The sequence below is a fragment of the Labeo rohita genome, chromosome 13 (genome assembly GCF_022985175.1).
Source record: "Labeo rohita strain BAU-BD-2019 chromosome 13, IGBB_LRoh.1.0, whole genome shotgun sequence".
Classification (NCBI taxonomy): domain Eukaryota; kingdom Metazoa; phylum Chordata; class Actinopteri; order Cypriniformes; family Cyprinidae; genus Labeo; species Labeo rohita.
In genome coordinates, this window is record NC_066881.1 from 25,350,025 (window position 1) to 25,371,897 (window position 21,873).

Sequence of the window (21,873 nt, forward strand, 5' to 3'; positions counted from 1 at the left end):
TTCTTTGCAAAGCAGAATGTGTTTATTTGCAAAATGCTGGATTTGTTTGATAAATATTGGCACAAAATTCACTCCATACACGAGGCTTTGAAACCTTTTGTGAATCATTTGTTTCGAAACAGTGGTTTGGAGCAAGTATCAAACTGCCAAAGTCACGTGATATCAGGAAACTAGGCTTCCTTGCGTCCAGAGCCGTTGAAAACTAGCGTGGGGTGTTTTGACTGCTTTAAAACAGTAAATAATTTTCGAAGCAATTGGTTCAATTAATTCAAAGCTTTGAAAAGGGTCGTTTCTCGCATCACTAGAACGTTGTGTTGTTATACTGGTTTAATAAAACATTGAAATTGATTACAGACAAAATTACAAATCCATAGCAAACTGAACAGCAAGAATTAGCTAATTTGGATACGCAAATTATTTTACAAATTAATTTACATACACATCCTAAAAACCTAATACTGTGTGACTGATTGGTGGAGTTTAAGGTTTTGGCTGTCAGTCTGTGATCCCCTTTGCCAGTCAAACACTTCCAGTGGTTTCACTACCTGCAGTTTAGTTTAGTTAGAATCTGAGCAATCCAGTCATTTACATAGTGTTTGCCATAATATAAAAGGTACGTGACAAAGGGCATTGCAGAGTGTTGAAGTCAAACTTATTTGCTGTCTTTCATAAGGCTTATTTAAATAAAAGTAGTTCATATTTATGCTGTTCTGTTGCTAACTACGCAAGCATTGGAGTTTAGCTCTTGGTTCAGGTGTGTAGCATGCTAAACTCTGCAGGACAGTGCCCCTCCAGGAGTCGATTACTGGCATAAAGCTGTCAGAATGCTTGAGTCACAGGTAAATGAATACCCGACCCAGTTGTTTTACTGGTCAACTCACATCAGGCAGTCACAAGTCAAATTCAGACTATCACAAAGTTAATAGATTCAGTTCAAAGTTCAGAAAAATTAGGGTAGGATCCAATAGTGACAAACAGTAGGCCCCATTCTATATCAGATTATGCTACCAACACTATAGGCTACTAATGTTAAGGTTTGGGTGACTACAAAGCATATAAGAAATTTTCTTTACTGTTACAGGTGTTATTGTGTGCTTGAAAACTAAAACATTGGGTTATTAGTTAGTCTGATTTTATTATACTAGGACTATATACAAAGTATTTTTTATTGTAACATTTGCAAACAAGTATAATTTTAATTTGTTTCTAGACTTCTGACATTCTGACTAAGGCCCAGCCTTAGAAAAAAAATGACATGCACTTTGAAAAAAAGACCATGTATTGTACTGGACCATAATTTATAACAGTAATACAGAGAAAATTTTAATTGCTGATTAAATAGTGATTTTAAATAATCACTGGGGGTAAAAAAAAAAACATGATTGACATGACTGACTATTTACATGATATTCACACAATGATATTCACACTTATAACTAATAATAAAGTCTGTATTGTTTCCCATCACAAAGATCCATTGACTGTAAAGCAGTCAAATTTTTCTTTATTTTGAATTATGTATAATGTTTATATGTTGCAGCATCTAATAAAAATCTTTAAAAAAAAAGAAAAAGCCGTAGCCAGATCATATGAAGCTACTTTAGTAACTTTGTTTTACAATTTTTACTTTCATCGCATGATGAAACAGTGAATAATTTTTTAATATTTGTAGAGAATCTGTTTTGACACAATATGCAAGTAAGACATTTCTCCTTAAAGAGAGATTATAATCAGAGACAGATTGCTGAAATCAAAAGAACAATAATAAAAATGTCAGAATAGTGCATGAGAAAAATTTCATATATTAATAACATTCCTTTTCTTTTATTTGTAGACTGTAGCAGACAGTAAACTATGTAAACTAATTAACTTCTCTGTGAAAATACAAACAAACCAAAAAGTACTGATTACACAGAGATTAACACCTTAGATCTCTTGCTTATGCGGTTTCATGCCTTCTCACCACCTTCTTGGCCCTACTTGCACACTCACAATGGTAAGAAACAGCTTTTGTTTCATTCATCGGCTCATCCTTCTGTTTCGTTTACACTTGCTCATTCCTTCTCCACATTCCTATATATGGATACTTGGGGTGAGGAATGTTTACAATCACCTTTATTGAATGGGTGATTTAAAAGTAAAAATAGGTTTAGCTACACACTGCAAATGGAAAACAGAATAGTCACAACCCCCACCCCAAATTCAGTGGTCTATTCTCCCAACTGTTCTTCCTCCCTTTTTTGACATTCTTTTTACTTACATTCTTTACCTTCATTCCCTCTCGCACTGCTCTTATATTCAGGCATACATTTTATTGCCTGTAAAAATCCACTATAGAGATTAATTGGTCCTGCTTTGTTACCACAGTTTTTACAGTGCTACCAGCAGGGAGGAGTTCAACAAACTGAAAGTTAGCATGGCTTCTGTCTAAGACTGAGGACACATAAATAAAATAAGAATATTTATAATTTCCAAATACCAGTGACATGCATTCCCACGATGAATGAGAATCAGTTACACTAAACCAGTGTACAAAAAGTGCAATATGCCTTATCTGTACATAAAGACTTTTTTGGTATTTTATGTTTCAAAATTGCTTAAGCAGTTTGGGCCTAGTATATAAAGCCTAGTTTATCTGCAAAATAAAAGCAAGGGTTAATAAATCATTTGTGCACATATTCATTCATTTGTTTTCTCAGAGTTCTCTGTCTGTACGTCCTGTCCGGCAGTTTGTACAGTCTCTGTTTGCACATGCTCTGTCTTGGCTACAGATTCGGCCTCTGCAGAGTTCTGAGCAACGCTCTCAACCTTAGCGTTGGGTTTCTTAGCAACAGGTGGAGGAACTTTGTTAGCCGTCTTGTGCGAGTTGGCCGAATCGGAGACGGATGCTAACTCTGCCACCAGAGTTTTCCTCAGGTCAGCCTGAACCTCTAATGATGACGGTGTCTCTATTACAACTTTCTTTGGGCTTTTGGAGAAGACAAAGCTGGCCATAGATGCAGGGGAGTTTGGTACAGTGGTGCCACTAGCCGTGGCTGGGGGAGGAGAGCGCAGACCAAACCGCTTGGCTTGGTTGTCTTTTGAAGACATAGTGGCAGCCTTTAAGCGAATGGCATCTTGGAGACGCATGGAGGTGCTAGCTGGCGAAGAGACCACGGGAGGTGTAGAAGAGACAATGGGCATTGGTGTTTGGGTTTTTGGTTGCTTTGGCTTTGAGTGTATTTCAACTGTGATTGATTGCTTCTCTGAATTTTGCAGGGTCTTGTTGGGTTCTTGTGCATGATGTTGAGTCTTTGGCTCACTGATTGATTGGTCCTTTGGTTCCGTTGTGCTCGGTAGGGATGCTGGGTCAGGCACTGTAGGTTGAATTTGTTCCTTGAGGGTTTGGGGTTTGAGTTCTGTTTCGGCACTGGGTTGTTTAGTTGCTGGTTCAGCAGGAGCTGGATTGTTACTTGGTTCAGTAGGTGGAGATGTAGCTGGTGAGCATGTTGGCTCAGGTGTTGTGTTTTCTGTTTTTTGAGCAATGATATTTGACTGAGTTTCTGGTTCAGGTGATCCTTGCTGAGTATTTGATACAGTGGTTGTATCTGTGTTAAGGGACGGAGCTTCAGTTTTTGGCTCGGTGTTGGAAAGGGCTTCCAAATCAGGGGGCAGTGATGTCATAATCAGAGATCGTCTGACTGGCTTTGGAGGTGCCTCTTGATTGACAATTGATTTTAGTTTGGGTTGTGATGGTTTATCAGGATCTACAGCATGGCTCTGATTGGACTTAACAGACCTGAGACGAACCATCTGTAGGATAGACTGGGTGACCACAGGACCAGAGGTCTCCTCCTTGGCCGGAGAGGGACTGCTTGTCCGTTTCTCTGTTTCTGTTGTCTCTGGTCTGTCCTGCATTTTTACATTACTAGGTAGTGGAGGAGGAAGAGGAACACTGACTTGTTGAGATCTTACATCAGTAGGTAGTGGAGGAGGTGGAGGCACACTGACTTGTTGAGCTCTTACATCAGTGGGTAGTGGGGGAGGAGGAGGAACGTTGATTTGTTGAGAAGTTTTAGGTAATGTTACTAACACATTGCGTGTTGAAGGTTGGGATTCTTGCGGAGGGGATGGGACTTTCTGTAGTTCAGAAGGTGGTCTTGGTGGAAGTGGAACTTCCTGAAGTGGTGGCGGTGGAATATCAGGTGGTAATTGAGGCATTGTCAGTAACGGCGGTGTCGAAAAGGGTGGGGGTGGTGGAAGGATGTCGGTATAATGTTGCATAGCGACAAGAGTTGTACCTATTGAAGGTGCCAAAGGTTGGGATTCTTGCGGAGGGGATGGGATTTTCTGTGCTTCAGAAGGTGGTCTTGGTGGTGGTGGAACTTCCTGCAGTGGTGGTGGTGGAATATCTGGTGGTAACTGAGGCATTGTCAGTAAAGGCAGTGGCGAAAAGGGCGGGGCCGGTGGAAGGAGGTCAGTATCATTTTGCACAGCGACGGGATTTGCTGAAGCCGTACCTACTGGAGGTGCCGGAGGAGGAAACAGAGGAGGTGGAGGAATCCAGGAAGTCAAGTCCTTTATTGCTTTTGCAGCTAGTGTAGGAGTTGAAGGAACAAAGTCTGGAGGGGGCGGAGGAGGTTTGGCTTGGCTAGTGTTTGGTAATGGTGGGCAATGCTCTGGGGGAGGTGATGGAGATGGTACGACGCAGGGAAGTGGTGCTATGGATTTAACTTCGCATTTTACCTCTACTGGCTGCAACAGAGATGTTGTGTTTACTTTGTCAACATTAGCCAAGGCTGCATCTGGTTCATCTGCAATTTTGAGACCTCTCTTTTTGGCCCAGCGTGCGTAGTTAACAGGTCCGGGCCCACACAGCAGTTCAAAGGTCTGCTGGTTGTGAGCCCAGGTCTCGGGAGGAGGAGCTGGCGGAGCCAGTACATTGGGATGAGTGGGAATCTCAAACAGAGACCAGAGAGCCATTACAGCTGGGGACGCATTCTTACCATTAAGTAGACTTTTTGCAGACAGAAGGCTGTTCTTAATTTCAGCAAGTTTACTGATGCCATTTGTGTATGGTTGGGGTGGATCAATGGAAGACACTTGAAGGTTATTTCTGTGCATCTTTAGCTCAGCTAACAGTGTTTTCTTGTCTGTGCTCACTGGCTGGCTCTCCTTTGATGGGTCAGTTGTGAGTCCATTGGAGGTGGTGGCCTTCATTTTAGATACAGAAATGACAGCAGGGTATGGTGATCCATCTGGGGTGCTGACATCACGCAAGTAGGTAGGATTCTCAGATTTCTTCCAGGTCTGTTTTCCATTGTGTAAAGAGTATGACCTGCTGGGAGGAGCTGGAGGAGTCTTACCCCGTTTAATCACTGATAGGTTTCGTGTGAAAGCAGCAGCAGGTCCTGTCTTTTTGCTGTCCTCCTCCTCTGTAGAGTTCCCATTCACATGAGTAGTTTTAACATGGGAACCATGGTTTCTCAGCTTGGCTGGTCTATCCGTGTTGTCAACCTGACTCCCTCTGCTGGCCACACGGGGAGTGCTACTATTGGAGATAGTAGAAGAATCAGAAACAAGTGTTTCTGATGATCCCGAGTGGGTCCACCCAGAGTAGTTTGAACAGGCTGTGGAACAACGTGAAGAGACCCTGGATGAAGCACGTGTGGATGCTGGGCTGGCTGACACCAGGCTGCTCTTGCTGACAGTTCGGACACTGCTGCGACTTCGGCTGCGACTGAGCTCCACAACATCCACAGATGGTGGAAGCACAGCATTTGGAATGATTTTAGACATGTATGTGGCCTGAGGTGAGATGGACATCACCGCACCAGTTGGGTTCTCTGTCCAAGGAACACCTAGAGCTCCAGCTCCTGACTTTTCTTGGTCTACAGTATGGTTTATGAGCCCTTGGAGGATGTCATCTTTGGGTTTTGTCAGTGTGGGGAGCTGTGTGTTGTTTTCCTTAACTCTGTACAGGTTCTGTATGCCCTGTGGATGGTCTTGTACACTTTCTTGTTCAGAGCTGGAAGACGTGCAATCCACAGTGGAAATTATAGCAGGTATGATCATGTCTCCATTGGACAGCTGGCCATCAAGAGGATTGGTGGTGATCCATGCTGCCCTGTCCAACCCTTCAAATATGAAATATGCAAAAGTAAAATTAATAAAGATAAGTTTTCCACTAAATAACTCAAAGACATGCTCTACACTATAGAAGACTGCAGCAAAACATACCCAGTTCTCTCTGGACATGTCGAGGAATTCCTACAACAGTTCTCACGTGTCTCCTACGAGACTTTGTCTTCTCTGCAGTCTTATCTGGCTTCAGTGGTCTAAACGTTGAAGCTGGAGAAAGGAACCAGAAAACAATGTTTCTGTGACATTGCATGTGATATGAATTCTTAAACAACTTCACGAAGATGTATCTTTACCAGGACAAGATGTTTTAATGGTTACAATTAATATGATCAATGTGTTTACGTGTGACGTGTCACCTTGGCGTTTGAGTCCGGAGCGTGTTGATCGTGAAGAGATGGAGGAGCGCATCGAAACAGAATCAGCAGCTGTGCTCTCAGACTCAAAGCCTCTCAACTCACTGAAGGCCATGCTGTCTTCAGTATGAGCTGTTACTGTTGACTAAAGCAAATAGCATGGTTAACGCTCAAAATACTTGCACTTATAGAACTGTGTATGTGCATAAGTATCAACCAGGGGTGCGTTTCCCAAAAGCATCGTTAGCTAACTATGGTGGTTAGGTCCATTGAACTCTATTAGTAACGACAGAACTTATAGTTGGTTTTGGGAAACACAGCCCAGGCTGTCACTATGGTGGAAACAGAAATAAATACATTCATAACAGGAAGTGAGGGTTGATCAATGGATGCAGGAACACTTACAATCATACTCTGGTCATCAGGGTAGTCCACACCAATCCTGTCATCTAGAAAATAAAACATTACCTCTTAACCAAATAGAATAAACTGCTGTTTGTAGAAGAAATGCAGGTGTTTGGTTCAGAGTAAACGAAAGCGTGTAATTTAAGCAGACTCTGATTTGAAGTTTGACTTTTCTCACCCTCTTGCTGCTGCATTTTGAGGCCCTGCTGGGCCTCTGTGTGCAGGTCCAACACATATTTAGGCCGATTACCCTCCACAAACACATTGTCTTGGAACTCCTGAAGAGAAATAGCACCCACAACTTCCTCTTTAGGACCTGCAGAGAGATAAACACAAATGATTGCATTTTATATTTAATATATATTCAGATGACAAATACAGTTTATGATGTTTCATATGTACAGAGCTTGGATGTTTTGAAAGTACAAGCACATACACACACACAGAAAAATGCATGCAGGCAAATAATATGGCAACTTATCATCTGATCTACAGAAGCTCAGTTTCAGTAACAGATAATGCAAAATCAATAACCTCATTCACTTAACCAGGTTTTCTCCTGTTTTAATGCCACATCCTATTATGTCACTTAATCACTATAGAGACTGACTGTCCTGCAACCTGGTTATATAGCCAATCACACAGTTAGCCATGCTCGAATTAACCATGTGTCCTGATTTCACCCTGCTAATTCACACATTATTTTCTGGTCATCTGGGTCTTTGGGAGCATTTTCCCCCTCAATGGTTTTATACTATTTCTATCCATAACATCTCTTGATTGACAAATGCAATGTTTGTAATTTACTGTACTGTGATAATCACACAATTATTCACTATGCAAAATACTGGTAACAACGTTTGCAGAACAACTTTTGAAACTGTTAAAAAAAGGAATACTGTTCATAAACGGATCATTCAGTCTTTACACGTACACATGACTTACATTACATATAACATTATTGATACTGCTATTGAAATGTAGAAATAAAAAACGTATGCATAATACAGACAGCTACTGCAAAAAGCTTTCCAGACTGTGTGAATGTGACCTCTAACAAAATCTGACCTACCTTTTGTTTTAAAGATGGACAGAAGAGAACAGTTATTTTGATTTAGCAAGAGCAGCATGTCTGCACTACCACAGGAGTTTACAGTGATTACAGCCTCAGTGTGTGTTGGCACGCTCTTTAGTAAAGACTAATTTTAGAGTGAAAAGCTTCACTAACTAACAAAGACCTTTAGTAATCCTGATCCACATAATTATCTGATAACACATACATCAGAAAATGCCTGAATTTCAAGAGTAAACCAAGTTAGTACAAAATCTATACCAAGTGTAACTGCAGAGAAAAAGAAGTTGTGGGTTATGTACTGATTCTAAATTGTAGTAAACAGAGCCTTCAATGAATATGAATATAAATGGGCCATTCTACAGAACTGGTGCAAACTGCTGTTTCACAGCCAAAAAACACATTTAAAAAACATTTAAGTATTCAGATCTTAGATGTTTACTAAGATCCTTTTATTATCTTTTGAAACCCACAATATTATTTAAAATATTAGTAAGTTTAATATATAATACTTTTATAATTTATATAATTTAGTTTCAATTTCAAGGTTATTCCATTGTTGTTCTTAAAAATTATTTTTGGATGTTTTAAAAAAGTGAAGTTTAAATATCTTTGTAAATTATGAAACTTTATGTAAAAAACAAAAAAACAAAAAAAAGTGTATGTTTTAGTCCATTGGCTGAGACTGATTTTTACTAAACCCTTACATTTACGATCAGGAAATATTTGTGTGTCTCTTTTGTAACTACAAAATTGTCACTACCGAAACAGTCACAACCAAAAAAAATGTCATCATTATTTCGGTAGTGACAAAAGGGAACATATAATCCTTTATTTGAAGAAAATAAACAAAAAAATTAGTACAGTTATGAAATTTATTTTTTACATTTTAGTGTAATTTTACATTTATGTTTTCGTAGTGTTTTAATATTTGGGTTAAAATTCTGTAATGTGATGTGGTCGCTACCAAAACGTTGTTGTCACTACTGAAAATGTGCTGTCACGACCGAAATATGGGATGTTTTGTCAAAATAAAGTATACCGAATTATCAATTATCAAGATGTTATGATCGTGTTTGGTTTAATGTATATTGAAACTAATGAATCCTTAAGTTTGAAATCAGTATGATCAACTTTTTGCCTTTTACAAAGAAAAACTGAATTCAAAATACAACAAATCTCATAAATCACATTAGAAATATTGTAAATATAGATTTACCCCTTGAAAACTTTTTAATATAATAGAAAACAAAAAAAATTATATATATATATATATTTACAAGGAAGATGTTAGCAAAATCTTAATAGGTCAATATAACCCTTCTTATTAAATTATATATTACTTTGTTTCGGTAGTGTAACTGTACACTTACTAGAAATGTGTACCTTGGATATTATACAATTTGCATACATACAAAAAAAAAAACAAAAAAAAAAAAAAAAAAAAAAAAAAAAAAAAAAAGACATTTTTTGACGGCGTTTCCAACTCTGACTTTGAACAGCCCAAATATAAAGCATGTGAATATGAAAATAAATTGCTTAAAGCACCTCAGTCATTTACACTACATTTATGACACATTTGAAGCGCTTTTTTGGTCCACTTTTGCACTACACTGTGTCATCCTTTTGTGTTTCATGGAAAAAGTACAAGTGTTGATTAAGTGACAGGGTGAATCATTCCTTTAAGACTGGTTGTTTTTCGACCTGTTCACTTTCTCACCACTAGATGGAGTAGGAGAACAAAGGAACAGTGAGGTCACAGGTATGCTTGAGGGGAAACTTGTTGCTCAACCTGGAGAACAAAAGACAAATCTTCCTTTTCATAAACTGAGTTAAACAACAAGTAGCAATTATTCATCCTTGCAGAGAGTTCTACCAGTTCTACACTTGAGACATAGTCTTACCCTTCACACATTCCTCTTTAATATGGCACTGATCTCTGGTCAGTGAGGACTGCAGCAGGAATGCTAAAAAAAAACCCAACCTCAGCCCATCTCAATCTCAAATGTACCTCAAAACCAGGTCAGACACTCCTTACAGCCCAGAAAGCTCCGCCCACTCATTAATCACATCTGACTGGCCTTCCACATCTAACTTCATTAATCACAGCAAAAGAAGACAACCTGTAAGATCGACTTTTGGTGTTTTTGACATCCACTACTTTTTTAGAACTACAAAAAGTTAAAGAACCCAAAAAGTGAAGAAGAACGAACAAAACAAAAATGAAAGAGTGATAGCAAGAGGAAAGAAAGTGAAACTTTTCTTTGATCGTTGATATTTCCAAGCCTTGGTGGAGTACTTGGTTTGTCTCACTCGTGATATATGTGCGTCTTTAGATACAGACAGCCAAACCACAGACGAAATGTTCCTAGCAATGGTTTTAAACAATTAAAATAGTCGAACAACCACAGAGGTCATCATTTCAGCCCTGAGAAGCATATCATACTGTGTGATAAAACTAAGAGAGATGCCATTCTCAAGCATGACGCAAATGCCTAATGTCCTGTTGCTTTTATAAAATGGCAGCAATACGATGACGTGAATGTGCAGTATTTATGACAAACATATAAGCTCCAGTCTAGTCTAGAAAGAATTTTAAATCCACAGCAGTACAAAAAAAAAAGACTAGAAACCCAAACCATTTACATGACCACCCACATTTGCATGTCAATGGATTATTAATACTGCAATAATATAGAATTGTGCAGACTCAGGTGTGCAACAACCATCAACATTTTAACATTTTTGAACATGGCTTATCTATTTAGAATTTAGAATTATTTGTTTAGAATTATTTATTATAAAACAACATTAGTGACTGATTATGTAAAAGCTCTAATCTAATAGTAAATACTCCTTGTAGGTGTGTGAGTGCATGTATGTATGCATAGAGTATTGTGTTGATGTCTAAAGGTTATATAATCTGTACCATGACCTAAATCATCTTTGAATGTGTTCTCCGAAGTTCAGAGACTTTCTAAAAACTCGTGATAACCTTCTGAGAAAGCCAAATAAAAGCAGCACAGAATGAGAAAGACTAAAGCATGCCTGGACCTGCTGAGGGCAGATGTCAGAGCAGCTGCAAGGAGCCTCAAACAGGATACAACTCACACAGACTCCCTGAGCAGATTTAACTTCATAAACTAAACCTGATGGTGGCTTTGGCTTCCTGCTGAAAACAAAACCTTTGAAAAACAAAACAACAGAAGATTAGCTTATCTCAGTTGTCTTAAAAAACCTTGAGTTTGTCGCGACGAGTGATGTTATCCTGGCCTCTGATGCTTCTGTCCTTCAGTGTAGATTGAATAAGGGTTATTTAAATTCAGTAGTAAAGTCAGGCCATAGGTGAAGAGACAGAGAAGCGAGAGAATGAAAGAGGAACACAATGTGCTAAAATGAATGATAGAGATTAGCAATGTAAACAGTGTAGTTCTCATCACTGGCAGCTGGATCCCACAGGCAACGTGTGTGCTGCCAGGAGCTCAGAACTGCCCTGCCCTTAAAATAGCTGCTGTGTTGAATTTGGGCAGAAGGGGGCAGCACTTTGGGACTGTTTTTATGTCATACAAAATGATTACTTTGTTTTACTGTATAAAGTCACCAGCTGCATTTAAGCTTTTATGCATTTATTTGATTTATCTGATCCAAAGAACAGAAAACTGAAATATTTTTTACTATTTAAAATAACTGTTTTCTATGTGAATACATTTTAAAATGTAATTTATTCCTGTGATTTTAAAGCAGAATTTTTAACATCATTACTCCAGTCATGATCCTTCAGAAATATATATATAATATATAAATAAATATTATTTTAGAAAAATGCTGATCTTTGAAACTTTCCATTCATCAAAGAATCCTGAAAAAAAGTAATCAACTGTTTTAAATAATAATAATAATAATAATAATAATAATAATAATAATAATAAGGTTTCTGAAGACTGAAGTAATGATGCTGAAAATGTTTCTTTGATCACAGGAATAAATTACATTTTAAAATATATTCAAATAGAAAGCTGCTATTTTAAATAGCAAAAATATTTCACAATATTTTACTGTATTTTGGATCAATTAAATGCAGGCTTGGTGAGCAGAAGTGACTTAGAAAACATTACAAATCTTACAGTTTAAAACCTTTTGACTGGTAGAGTAAATAAAAATATTCATATTAAAGTGTTAAATATATAATATGATTTGATGATTTAGCAACATATTTATTTATTTATTAATTATCATAGTTTTTTGATAAATTATAATTTATTTATAAATTATTATTACTATTATTTTTATTATTATTATTATTATTATTCAAATGTTAACATTTTTTTAATAAATTAATTATTAATTAATATTTATTCTAATTATTATTTTTTAATATATTATTAATAATATCATACATTTAATAACACACATTTTTATATTAATGGTTTTTCTATATTTAACACAAAAATAAAGTTAAAATTTATAAATGAATAAAATATTTTTATAATATTTATAATTGATTTTAGATTTTTAGATTTTGTTTTTTATTTATTTAGCATACAACTGATTATGTTGACAGAAATCTTATCTTCAGCAATTTTATAAATAGGCAATTTTAAAAATAGGTATCTATATTGGCATCAGTATTGTTGGCTTCAACAGTAAGAAAGGCTTAAAGAATCACTTCATTTTAATAATTTAATACAGAAAATAAAGTGATTTCTGATTTACCACAATGAGTATTTTCTTTGAAATGCTGTAGATAAAAAATGGTTCAGAAGTTGGCAACATCAAATTCAATTCACAAAAACATACATTTACATCAAATTGATCACAGAACTCAAACTTTAAAGACTATATAAACTATAAACAGCTTCAATAGTCTGTATTGAGTCAGACTTGCTTAAAGTGTTATTTGTGCCTTCTCTGGCCTGTAATAACTTGCATCAAGCCTGACAGACATCTTTTATTAAACAATGACTGAGTGGTTTACTTCACATTTAGAGTTGCTTTAAACTCTACAGTCTAATGCAAGACTGTAGACTGCATTTTCTGCTGCGTTCAGTGTGACGCCCAACACAAACAGGCTCGGTGATGAAACTGCTTTTGCTACACTTCTGCTTAAACATGCAGCACGAATGCTATAACCTGTTAATACGAGCAATGAAATGAAAACACGCTGCTGCAGATGTGAAATTTATTAAACAGGCCTTAAACTTAATCTCCCTTGGAAAACTGTCCGTTTGTCCCTCAGGCATTATCCATTCACAATGCAGGTAAAGGTTAACCGAGGCAAACATCCCTCATCTAAAGTCGATACAAAAGTCTTTAAAAAGTAAGTTGACTGATTACAGGTTTATTATACATGCACACAACCTGCGCTTGATTTTGGATGATTTTCAGAAAGTGGTAAGAAAGGCTCTGTCTGCCACACCTATATCATATAACAGTAACGTAATATTTGGTATTTCGTCAGTTGAAAGTTCAGAAAAGAGGTACAATTGCTGCAAAAAATGATAAGTAATCTATTCTCCTTCAGCTGATATTATTAAAACACAAAGTTGCAGACATGCATTGAAGCCTACTGATCGAATCCATCCTGAAATAACTTTTTAAAGAAACACTGATTTTTTTTTTTTTCCACTTGGTTTGAATGCTTATTGCAAACTACAGTTTAATGGTCATAATGCTGTGTGTCACTTGCACCATGCAAATTATCATTCTATTACTGAAATTTCTTTCACTTTTGCTTTAAATCAGGTTATAACAAGTACTGCAGTGCAAAAGAACAACATTGAGGATAGGTAACTGCTATAGACAGTCTATGATGCAAGTATTATTGAAAATAAAGATTTTTAGACCGGTTTAAATTCAGACCAGGTGCACGTCCAAAGGAAATCTTTGCTATATAACAGGCAAGCTGAAACAGATTTGAAATCAACACTTTACAACCTAACGCTTGAAGGGGCTACACATGCATACCAAGCTAAATATGGACGTTGGGCTTGATAAAGAATTCACATTAAAGAGTCATATAAATTCAGTCTGAATCAGTCTAGCTCTGGCATAGATCTGGGTTCTGTTCACAAGAACTGGAAACAGAGAAAGAGGCGAGCAGAGAACCAGTTTCCCAACTTTACACCTGTTCATTGTGTCAGAATCTCCAGGGCAAAGCTCAGGAAGGTATGGAATTCTGCTGAAACACGCCCACGCGTAACAATAAACAAACTCCGTCTGTCTTCATCTCTCAAATTTTCACACAGGGACAGTGTTTAAAAAAAGGTGTAAAGGCATGACTGGCATTTCTCATGATGAGTTGAAAAGGATAGTCAGAAGAAAGGGCAGGATTGTGGTGTTTAACTTCCAACAGGAGACGTCAAAAACATTGGAAAAAGCTCTTTGTGTGTGTGTGTGAGTGGAACATTTAATGGGAAACGGGTTTAAAGTAACAACTCTTTGTTCGGAATGAACCGGCAACATCCCACAGGAAGTTCTGACGTTGCAAGGTCTGGGATACAGGATGCAAAACACAATATTATGTGTGTGTTCCCAGTAGCTGTGACCCTCTTATTAAAGGTGCTTGCTAAAGTAAGCATTACTATTCCTATTGCTCATATTTAGGGTATGAACAAGCCCCTAGCTTTAAATATTAAATGTTGCTGTAACTTGTGCTGGTTTTTGGGGCCCTAGGTGAAATCATGAAAATGGGCCTTACAGGTACAAACGCTTTTACAGCATAAAACATTCCAAGAATCACTAAAATATGATGTGTGGTTTTGTTCTTCAGGCACTAAACCATAAAAAGTGAAAATATGCAGTTGTTAAGTCAAGCAACTATTTCTGAACATCTGAACATTAAAAATAACTTGCACTGTATTCTGATTGATTCAGTCAAATCTAAAATGTAATATTTAAACTATCAGCCATTAAAACTATATCAGCCATTAAAATATGTAAAATACATTTGATAGAAATTAATCTAATTTTTCTCTCTCACCGCTATGTGTTTTTCAAGGCCGATACCTTTTATTACAGATCAACAGACCGATCTTTTGAGCCGATATAGATAGATAGGGAGAGAGAAACAGAAACAAGGGCTCTGACAAAAACTTTTCTTTTCAATTTTTTTTAAATTGGCAAATTGGTTCTGACCGATAGCAATAACCATAAAAAAAAGCTTAATATCGGCGCCGATAATCGGTCAAACCCTAATTAAAAAAATAAATATCAGTAAACACAATCACAGGTTTAAATGAAAATTAAATGTTAGAATTAAGAGTAACAAGAGTTCTGACAAAAACTTTCTTTAAAACTTTTAAATTACTAATTGGTTTTGAAAATGACAATAGCAATAACCTGACAATAAGCTGATGCAGACACCGATTATTACAGATCAAGTAGACGATAACTGATATTTTGATGCAATATAAGTTTGGTGTAAAAATTACAAATGTAATGTGGTGTAAAAATAATGTCAAAATTAAGAATAACAAGACCTCTGCCAAAAAAAAAAAAAAATTATCAAATGCTTTTAAATTATTTTATTGGCAAATCGGTTTTGAAAATGACATGATGCCATACAAATGCTTAATATCAGCACCGATAATCAGTCAACCCCTAGTTTAACTGATATTAAAAAAAAAGTATTAGTAAACACATTTATGTTACAAAAGATTCCATTTAAAATAAAAAGCAGTTGTTTTAAAAACATATCACTTCCACAGAAATACTGATAATAATATATGTCGTCACTTGAGCAACAGTTCTTAAGATAATATGACACTAGACTAGAAAGACTAGAATAATGACTGCTGAAAATTATGCTTTGCCATCACAGGATTAAATTACATATTAAAACAGAATGAAATAGAAAACTGATTTTTAATATTTTGCAATATTACTGTTGTTACTTATTTTTGATCAAATAAACGCACACCTTTTTTCAAAGACAAAAAACGTATAGGCCCCAAACTTTTGAACAGTAATGTATATTCTAACAGTAATTATAAAAATATTTACAATGCATGTTTTTATTATTGTAATCTAATAATTATTTAGTTATTGTGTCGAAAGCGTAAATAACTACCGTAAAAATCGAACCAAATTGAGACTTGCAATTTACCCAGACAAACTAATCTAATCAATTCACTTACCGAGACTAAACCTCAACTCCATATCAGAAGGGAGCAGCACTAGATAATCTTATCAAGTTTCAAAACAGACTCTAAGATTTTGTGTTTTTCGTGACACATTCTTAAAATCAACACAGTGGGTCATTTACAAGAACCCAGACTGATCACATCACACACTTGATAAAAACAGATGATAAAACACTACATAAACAGCATTTTAAAGCATCATAGTTGCTATACCAATGCAAATCATTTGTCCTTTTTACTAAAAAAAAAAAAACAATCCCATAATCCACTTTTTAGAGTATCATGCCATTAGATTAGCAATATGCTACATTAAACCTTACTGAAATCAACTGTGAATCACATTCTCCAATGTGTAATACTAATTGCGTCATAATGGTCTACATGCTGCCTATTTAATTTCAGCCTAATTTTAGAGCGAGCGTGAAGGGTTTAAATAATCCATACTGCTGCTTTCTGTACAGTCTTCGACAACAGGTAGGTACCGCACCCTCAGGACAATCACATACAAGCTGTTTATATTTAGTGATAATGCACCATATCGATCATTAAAAAAACAGCAGTCTGTTCTGTCAGCCCGGCGTGTGTATGAGTGGACTCATGCTTCAATAAATGGGTGGGGTTGAGGTGTGGTCTCACAAAGGTCTCCCTGCTATTACAGCCCATGTAAAACCTTCACATTCATCCTCTGCTGAGCACACTCAAAAAAAACATAAACAAGACATAATTCACATGCATTCAATCCTGATTCTGATCCCAAGCTCCAGCACAAATGTACAGCCCACTTTTAAATAAACACTTAAGACTTGTACACACAATGCAAGTACTTAAAGTGACCTCAAGTAGAGGCCAAATTTTATCTTTGTGCGTGTTGAAATTCCACCCTGGAAAACTTTGCGATAAACATAAAGCAAACATTTTCTAGACCTCTTTCAGCACAAATACACACAAAAATATATAGGTATTTGAGAGACATATCTCAAGGTTAAAGGTCATTTGATGTGTCAGCCATTCAGGGTCCAACACAGAAGAAAAAAAACGGAGTGAAACTATCAAAACACATAGCTTGAAAAATTAGAGATTCATATGAAACTTATTCTGTTGGATTACTATTAAAGGGGACATCAGATGCAAAATTTACTTTAAAAATGTACAAGTGTTAAACTAAGACAAATGTATAAATTTGTGTGGATGCAACCACCCTACAATGATTAAAATCTATTTACTACTTTTTCTTAATCCCCAAAAAACAGTCCTAAACAGCCTCAATTATCAAGCTAATTTTCTAAACAATATGATGTCATACTGATCAGGCCCCGCCCACGACAACTGACAGACAGTCCCATATTAGCATATTTTACGCCCTGAACCAGTTGTACACTGCCCATCATTTAAGAAGTCTCACACTTTATATTTTTGATGATTACTCGCAAATCGCCTTTTCTCATCCGTAGAAGACGGGGCGGGGTGAGCAGAGCTCATTATCATTTAAAGAGACATGCACCGAAATGAGTTGTTGTGAACAGAGCTGTTTCTGACAAGGTAAAAACTGTGTTGTTTTACACGACCATTGAGGAATCTGAACCAAATTATGTTACATGGTCATGAAGACCTTAAAAAAAAATCATACCAGCTTGTGAAAAATGGGCATCCGATATCCCTTTAAAGCTGCTCACTCCTGAATTATAATTTACAGTATATCAGTATTAAAACCAAAATGCTGGAGAATGTTGAAAACCAGTTACCCAAACCAATGACTTATTCTAGATTGTAAAGGGATTACTTTACTAATTACACTGTCTGAACTGAAAGGACCGACTGTCTGGACACATTACACATCACTGAAATAATTTCCCAAATACATACCCAACATTTACTAGTTGGGCAATACATGTACAGATAAAGTGTTTAATATCAAATAAATTTTAGACACTGTTTAAATACAAGCCTAACTGAGTCTCACTGCAGTAGTTAGGCTAGATTAATTGCTGTATTAGTTGCTGATTATATTGCTGTATCAAGTTCTAAGTCTAAGAGATATTTTCCACCAAGGCATGAATTAAATTTTACTGCGATATTCTTATTTGCAAATGTCAGTGCTAGAAGTATTTTCATATAGCAAAACAGCTTGTTCTCACCAATGTGCAATTAAAGCTAGTGACACCATTAAACATCAAATACTAAAATAAGCATGTGTCAGCCAGATGATTTAAAGTAGAATAATCTTGATTAAAACAGTGTTTGTTTTTACACATGCATGTTTTTTATTTCAATATTAAAATATACTTTATTCCAGTTTAGTTATTTAAAGTGAAAAAAACAAGCAATTGGTTGATTCAAAAGGGTTGGTCTGGTACATTTCAGAATTTACTGATATTGGAGGGAAATTTTAAACTTCCTGCCGCTCAAACAGTAGAGCATGGCACTATCAACTACCAAGATCACAGGTTTGTTTCCCAGGGAGTGCATGAACTGATAAAAGATACACAATGATTGCAATACAATTCACTTTGAATAAAAGCATCTGTCAAACGCTTTCATGTTGTTGCCGGCTTCCTACATTCATTTCCAACACAAACCGGGTGCAACGTACATTTCATTAGGCAAGCTGCACTTCCCCTTTCTTTCTTTAATTTCCCTGAGACTCATCTGCTTACAGAACCTGTTTATGATATAACTGATGTGAAACTAGTGGCGAATACAAAAAAGTCTTCCAAGCGAGACAGAAAAGAAAAACAGGCCCACCAGTAAAATAAAACCCTTGCATCATCTGAAGAATGATAGGCATCCAAAGAGTACATCAAAAGTATTACCTGCGATAAGTGCAGATTGTGGTAGTTCTACAGGTGATCCAGTGGCAAGCAAGCCTCCGTCTATCTCTGTAGCACGTCGGCGGGTTTTCCTCCGCTGCCTCTTCAACCACTTGAATGCACGGCTGATGGATGCTGCCCTTCTCCTGCCCCGTTTGCCCCTGCCGCCTTGCCTGTCTTCACTGAACACCTGCAGCATATCTGGGGGAATCAGATCCCCTACAGACTCACGGCCGGATGACATTGTGCAGACTGCCACAAAAACAGATATAATTCACATGAGTCATTGCTTTTGTCAGGTTTGTAAATTACCTGGACACTAGACAGAGCCCTAAAAGGAATTGCTCACTAGCATCCATGCCCTTCAGAACATACCAACGGTCATCTGTTGACGTCTGCACATATTTTTATAGCTGCTTTACAAAAGGCAAATAATTATTTAACTCAGAATTTTGAAATGCTCAAGTGATGCATCTCTAGGACTGACTAATCTAACATTAAACAATCAACCTTTCTTCCAGTCTGGCAATGTTGGAAATTCAACCTTACACCTCAGTGTTGTAAAATGCAGTTGTGAGGACTTACCCGATCACTATATTTCAGTCTCATGTATTACAGAACTAATATTTTATTGCTATAATGCAAAAACATCTCTTTTTGTATTTTTGAGCCAACTTCTAACAATAAATATTTCTGTCTTTGGAAATTAAAGTTCAGATGAAACTGAAGTGAGGTAGCAACAGATCTTTTCTTCAAATTTGTGATGTATACTGGAGTGAAATTACTGACAAAGAAAAACAATGTAGAATGAGGATTTAATCCATCGTTTGTTGATTAGATTCTGAGATGTGGGCATTGCACTTAAAATTAATGCAAGCTTGGAATTGACCCTTCACAAAGACCCACCCCCCTTCGTTACTGTTGCTATGTCCGGCAAGCCATGGCATTCTCATGCAGAGAAAAATACAATGTGGAGCAAAGAGAAAGCTTACAATGTGCCGACAGAAAAGACACAGCAGGTTACTTTTGGTATGAAACAGTGTTCACTTTTTATATAGTCTTGTCATTTTATAATAAATTCAATCAATAAGTACCATTTTGTGTTTCTTTAATGTGTCGTGACAGATCACTTTAGTGCCTCAGTTCAAGCATCAGGTGGACCAATCATCTCTTCTTTTTTACTAGTTATGGCATGAAATAAACATGAATGAACATCATAAGGGATCTTGTTTAAGCACTGAAATACGTCAATACACATCATTTTTCAAGTTCAAGTCCACACATGTTAATCTTTGCATGCTTGTTTAGAATCACCTATCGCATGTGCTCAGCAGGTTTTGTGAAGTTTTGAGTTTTTGTTTAGGCTTTATAGGCTTCTGGGTATATTTGGACAGGCGCCTTTTCAAAGTGACTTATAGCTTCCCAAAAAGTAAATTTCAACATTTTTGGAGAATTATTGATCTGGAGAGTGCAGAGAATTGCACTGCAGTGTTTTTTTCCCATATTGAGCGAAAAACCTTAAAAAAAAAAAAAAAAAAAAAAAGTATTTTTATTTTTTACATTTTCTTAATCATTTAACAAACGGTTTGATCCACAGTGGTTCTAAAGGCAAAGCTGTTTTGAATGAGAAGGGCTATCATATGATACAAATATCATACGTACATGTGAAAAACCGTGCAATATACAATCGTCTACGCTCCTTGAAAAATGCAATATCGCCCCCCCAGTAGCTGATTTCTTTCAAATTTCTTACAGATCTGTAGGGCCCACTAAGTTTTGTTGCAATCGACCTCCGTTAATCTTATCTAATAGGTGTTAAAATTTAATTTGCCTATGGCAGCCGTGTTTTTTGAGATACGTAAATGTCCACTTTGGACCAAGACCGTGTGTAAAGATTTTCAGGTCGATAGGACAAACGGGTGCATAGTTATGCCCGTTTTTATGTTTTTTTCCCTATTATATCGCCATTCCCTGTAACTTTTTTCACGTGACCTCAGATTCAGCCCTTACATACATTACACAAGAGTCTGGCGAAGATATCTCATTCCGTTCAAAAGTTATAGCCATTTTAGTAAAAGCAGACATGCCACTTTCTAACATTTTGGCGCCCATTTGCCACGAAGGATCGAAAAAATTATTAATATTTACTCTCTAGAGAATGTTCCTGCACTGGTTTGGTTCCGATCGGGTGAAAAACCTAGGACTACTTCGCAAAAGTTGGTTTTTCACAAAATGCAAAAATTTCCAATGATTCCAATGACATAAGACACTTGAGCCTACAGCAAACGGTTTAGGAGTTATGAGCAATTTCCTACTTTTGGGGTGAGACTTTGTGACGTTGTAGACAGTATGAGTACTACCATCCCTCCAAGTTTCAAGTCTCTACAACTTACAGTTTGGTCTGCACAATCATTTTTTACATGGAGATTGCTGATCCGTAGCCATTCTAACAATTTCAATAGGGTATCAGCACTACACGCTTGAACCCCTAATGATGAGTCCATACCACAAATAATATTGAGAGGAACTTTGGAAGCACTTTTTTAGAATTTTTTTTTCCATTTGATGAATGATGAACTGTGAACCAGTAGTACTACTTGTGTCCTAATGTACATTATTAGGATCAGACCCTGATCCTAATAATGTACATTGCACACCAAAATTGCGATGGAGTCTCATTCCTGAACACCTAGTCATGAGCTCCACCCTTACACATTATACTGATACACGCCCTCACACAGCACACAAACACACATTCATGATGTGTAAAACACTTAAACACAAGGCATTATATCTTGAATAAACACACCCAGTATATGTATTTACCAAGGGAGGTCATTTTACTCAATTAATAGAGACGCACAAACACTCACAAAGAGCAGAACTTCACATGAATGCACAAGGCATAAAGTAAACAGCAACTTGAAAATGACACTGTTTAACATAAACAGAGCTCTTCTAGAGAAAGAGGG

General features: G+C 36.7%; 2 protein-coding genes across 2 annotated transcripts in view; one reads left to right on the forward strand and one right to left on the reverse strand.

Moving 5' to 3' along the window:
- Positions 1-1,795: 1,795 nt before the first annotated feature.
- The window catches only part of si:dkey-157l19.2 (uncharacterized protein KIAA1522), a 29,096-nt gene continuing 9,018 nt past the window's right edge, over positions 1,796-21,873 (reverse strand). Inside the window, exons 2-7 of the mRNA XM_051126921.1 lie at positions 18,905-19,153; positions 7,060-7,197; positions 6,882-6,925; positions 6,480-6,621; positions 6,220-6,330; positions 1,796-6,116 (exon numbers count right to left, since the gene is read on the reverse strand). Coding sequence (XP_050982878.1) covers positions 2,680-6,116; positions 6,220-6,330; positions 6,480-6,621; positions 6,882-6,925; positions 7,060-7,197; positions 18,905-19,145 — 4,113 coding nt within the window. The 5' untranslated portion in view covers positions 19,146-19,153 and the 3' untranslated portion in view covers positions 1,796-2,679. The remainder of the gene's footprint in view (positions 6,117-6,219; positions 6,331-6,479; positions 6,622-6,881; positions 6,926-7,059; positions 7,198-18,904; positions 19,154-21,873) is intronic.
- The window catches only part of gmfb (glia maturation factor, beta), a 373,066-nt gene continuing 353,072 nt past the window's right edge, over positions 1,880-21,873 (forward strand). Inside the window, exon 1 of the mRNA XM_051126950.1 lies at positions 1,880-1,884. Within this exon, the coding sequence (XP_050982907.1) occupies positions 1,883-1,884 (2 nt within the window). The 5' untranslated portion in view covers positions 1,880-1,882. The remainder of the gene's footprint in view (positions 1,885-21,873) is intronic.